Genomic DNA, 4232 nt, shown 5'->3' on the forward strand with positions numbered 1-4232 from the left:
CGGGTGCCGTGGGGCACTCATACATCCCGGCACACACCCATCATGTGGCTGTCCTCAGGAGGAGGGGCTCCAACGACAACTTTAAAGATTCAGAGAAAGGCTCCATTCTTCCCAGGACCTCAGCCCTCCCCAGCCCAGGGAGGCAGAGGCTGGGCCAGGAGGAGGCGAGAGGTGTATATATGTCCCAGCCTGTGCAGCCTCCGTGGGAGAGGCAGGGAGGGGGCTGAAGACGGTTTGTTCACACCAGGAGGGAGACAGCCCAGAGCCAGGAAGTGTCTGGACTCCAGCTGGACCATACCTGGCCGACCTTCCTCCAGCCAGGGAGAGGGTGGGTGTGAGGGCTGATCTGAGTGAGGTAGGCATACAGGACACTGAGCTGAGCGGGATGCCTGGAAGGTAAGCTACCCCCTCCTGCTCCCGGGACGGGACTATGCCCCCTGTGCAGGGCCCCCAGAGGAGGCTGCTGGGTTCCCTCAACTCCACATCCATGGCCACCCCCCACCTCATGCTGGCCGCCAACCAGACAGGCCCCCAGTGCCTGGAGGTGTCCATCCCAGATGGGCTTTTCCTCAGCCTGGGGCTGGTGAGTTTGGTGGAGAACGTGCTGGTGGTGACCGCCATCGCCAGGAACCGCAACCTGCACTCACCCATGTACTGCTTCATCTGTTGCCTGGCTGTGTCCGACCTGCTGGTGAGCATGAGCAACGTGCTGGAGACAGCTGTCATCCTGCTGCTGGAGGCAGGTGCCCTGGCTGCACAGGCCACCGTGGTGCAGTGGCTGGACGACGCCATGGACGTGCTCATCTGCGGCGCAATGGTGTCCAGCCTCTGCTTTCTGGGCACCATCGCTGTGGACCGCTACATCTCCATCTTCTACGCCCTGCGCTATCACAGCATCGTGACACTGCCCCGGGCACGGTGGGCCATCGTGGCCATCTGGGTGGTGAGCGTCCTCTCCAGCACCCTCTTCATCACCTTCTACAGCCACACAGCTGTCCTGCTGTGCCTTGTCAGCTTCTTCCTGGTTATGCTGGCCCTCATGGCAGTTCTCTATGTCCACATGCTCACCCAGGCCTGCCAGCATGCCCAGGGCATTGCCCGGCTGCACAAGAGTCAGCGCCTGGCACACCAGGGCTTTGGCCTCAAGGGCACTGCCACGCTCACCATCCTGCTGGGCGTTTTCTTCCTCTGCTGGGGCCCCTTCTTCCTGCACCTCACACTGCTTGTCCTGTGCCCCCAGCACCCCATCTGCAGCTGCGTCTTCAAGAACTTCAACCTCTTTCTTGCCCTCATCATCTGCAACTCCATTGTGGACCCCCTCATCTATGCTTTCCGCAGCCAGGAGCTCCGCAAAACGCTCAAGGAGGTGCTTCTCTGCTCCTGGTGAGCGGGGAGGGTGGCTTCCAGTCTCAGGGTGCTGGGCTGGGGTCAGAGTGTGATACTGTATGGCTTGATTCCTATGTGACCTTGGGCAGTCCTTTCCCTTTCTGGTCTCCATTTGCCAAAGAGGACAGACTCATGATCTCTGAAGGCATGGAAGCACAGACCTCTGGGATCAGGAGGAGATAAGTGCGAAACTCCGGGTGGGACTCCTCAGCAGTGTCGTGGGGAATGGGGAAGACTGGGGAGGTGGGGCTTCAGGCACCAGGTGCAGATCCCAGGCTCCTGAAGAGGCACTCTCTGCCCGCCCCGGAGAGCTCCACCTCCACGCAATGACTGGGCAACACCCGCGCATACCCATCTTTGCTGCAAACTCTCAGGACTTGCCCTCATTGGCTGGGATGTGAAATCTTGGGGTTGGAAGAGCTTCAACAGACACTGAGGAGGAGTACTGCTGCGGGAGGGCCTCTGGAGAAGGGCCTTTGTGACCAGAAAGACCCAGCTACAGCCAAGCAGTGGCAGTTTCAGGAAGAAGTGAGCTCCCTGCCTCCAGCAGAGAGATGGGAATTACAGGATCCCCATGAGAGGGGCGGGGCCAATCCCTCCCAAGGTCCAGTTCTAAGGCTCAGTGGTGACTAGAGAGCTGGGTTCTCAGCCGTTCTGTCTGCACCACACTCACCCCAGGCAGACGGCTCTGGCAAATGCCTGCTCTAGACACAGTAGAGGTTGTTAGTCTGAATCAGTGACTAGTGCCCAGGGCTCGGGGCTCAGAGCTTGGAAATGTCTGGTACTAAATGCTGAGCTCGGGGCTCAGAGCTTGGAAATGGTCTGGTACTAAATGCTGAGCTCAGGCACAGCCTCAGTGCCATCCATCCGGGCCCGTTCCAGAAGCTGCTTGAAGTTTGAGGGTGGAGGAGTGGGAGAGGGGAAAGAGGGCACGGGTGGGAGCCATTGGGTGGGGGATGGGCATCCCAGAAACCATAGTTGGTGAGGGAACCACAGCCATAAGGGACCTCAGTGACCATGCAGAGAGTGTGGAGACCTCAGTGGGCCACTCTAATCTTGCTCCTTGGCTTTCTCTCTGTGGTTACAAACCCCAGCCCAGAGCAAGGAGAATGGGCTTAGCAGCCGACCCCGTCACTTCCATGGTGATGGGACTGACACCTTCCAGGCTGCCTTCAGCCCAACCACGCACTGCACCTCCAAATCCCAGCCCCTCGTATGACCCACATTACTGCGATGTGACACACTGTGAATGGGACCATCCTTGCCTGCTCAAGGTGGGATGAGGGTCCTGTGGTACAGGGTGGGCGTGGGGCTGGGACCTGCTCTCTACCCTTCTGGGAGAGGGGGTCAGTGCTCAGCCAGCCCTGGGAAGTATATGAGGCAAGGCCTCTGAGGACGGAGTGCTGGGCAGTAGTGGAGCCCTGCCCCACACCTCCCCTCCCTTTAACTCGGGCTTATCACTGAGGGGCCCACCTCGCTTTCCTCCACCAACACAGAGACAGGCTCAATGGAGGGAGGATGGCATACTGGCCAATTCAGAGGCAAGTCTAGTCCCAGTAAGCAGCCCCCTAGCCAGACCCCACCCATGCCGTCAGCTCCAGCCCTGGCTGCTGGCCTCAGGGCTGAGAGCTGGTTCCCGGCAGGGCCAGCCTTTGCTGGGAGACAGGACAGTGAGTCAGCCTTGAGCCTTGGCACCAGACCCCTCTGGGGACAGAAGGGGAGCCAGCTTGGTCTGACGCCATCCCGGCAGGGAGGCTGTCTTGCTCTGCAGAAGGCTGCAAAGCGTCTTTCCTTGCTTAGGCAAGGAGGCACAGCCCCATTCTTAGCCAGGACCCCTTGAACAGGGACAGGGAGGGGCCCCAGGCAGCTGGAAACAAACCACAGAAAGCTACGTTACGGACACATTGTGAGGGAGGGGCGGCTCGAGAACAAAAGACCCATTTCTAGACTCGCCAAACTGGGAGCTTCCCTTGAGAGAACAGAGACGTGTAGGCGGCCACACCACACACACACTGTCCTGTGCACACACACACTCCTGTGAGCACACACCGAACACAGGCATTGCTGGCTTGCTCTCAGCGGCTCGTCTTGTGGAATAAATGCAGATTGCTCGTGTCATGCACTCTGGCGCTGAGACCCTTCCTAAAGGATTTTTGTTACTGAAGTATCAGAAGGACCTTATTATGAGGCGGTGTCCCTGTAACGTCTGATCCCAGGAGATATTAAATCAGTGGCTTGTATATGTATAATCGCACATCCATTCTATTCTCTCCCTCTCTTCTTTTCGGACCTGTGTGTTCTTTCCCAGTTGTCCCCAAGAGGTCCCTCTGTACAGTCTACCCATATAAGTCCCCCTTATTGTCCTCACTTGTACCAGAGTCCAAGGGCACAGGTGACAGGGAATGAGTGGGACAGAAACACTGCCACTGTCCGCACGCTGGCTGGCCCTTGCCTGGCTCGTGTGTCCTTATGACATTCCTGACGCGGACATTCGTGGAACATCCTCACAGCCAAGGTTCATTTGGATCCTCAGAACAGCCCCTTGAGGGTGGCGGGGGCCGGCACCCTCCACTGCTGAGGACAGTGACACCAGGCTTGACTCCTAACCTCCCGCCACCCTTCTGTGCCCACAGCCCTTCCGACTCACGCTTCTGAGCCTGCCTGATGCTTTCTTCTCAGTGGGTGCAGGACCTGCTCCAGCTTTTTCCTGCCTCCCCCACCCCAAGGGATCCAGCAAAGCTCAGAGTACGTTGTCTGCCGGGAAGGTGGGGGCTGGTCCCCAAACGGACGGGGGAAGGAAGACCCGCTCACAAAGCGGCAGGGTGGGGCCGCCGGGGTGGGGGTGG

The 4232-nt window shown here is 59.0% G+C and overlaps 1 protein-coding gene across 1 annotated transcript in view; it reads left to right on the forward strand.

Annotated features, from left to right (window-relative positions):
* Window positions 1-487: 487 nt before the first annotated feature.
* Window positions 488-4232, forward strand: part of LOC103581838 (tubulin beta-3 chain) — an 11657-nt gene continuing 7912 nt past the window's right edge. Inside the window, exon 1 of the mRNA XM_008563580.1 lies at window positions 488-1383. Coding sequence (XP_008561802.1) covers window positions 488-1383 — 896 coding nt within the window. The remainder of the gene's footprint in view (window positions 1384-4232) is intronic.

The sequence above is a fragment of the Galeopterus variegatus genome, unplaced genomic scaffold, assembly GCF_000696425.1.
Source record: "Galeopterus variegatus unplaced genomic scaffold, G_variegatus-3.0.2 Scaffold174, whole genome shotgun sequence".
In the NCBI taxonomy this organism is placed as follows: domain Eukaryota; kingdom Metazoa; phylum Chordata; class Mammalia; order Dermoptera; family Cynocephalidae; genus Galeopterus; species Galeopterus variegatus.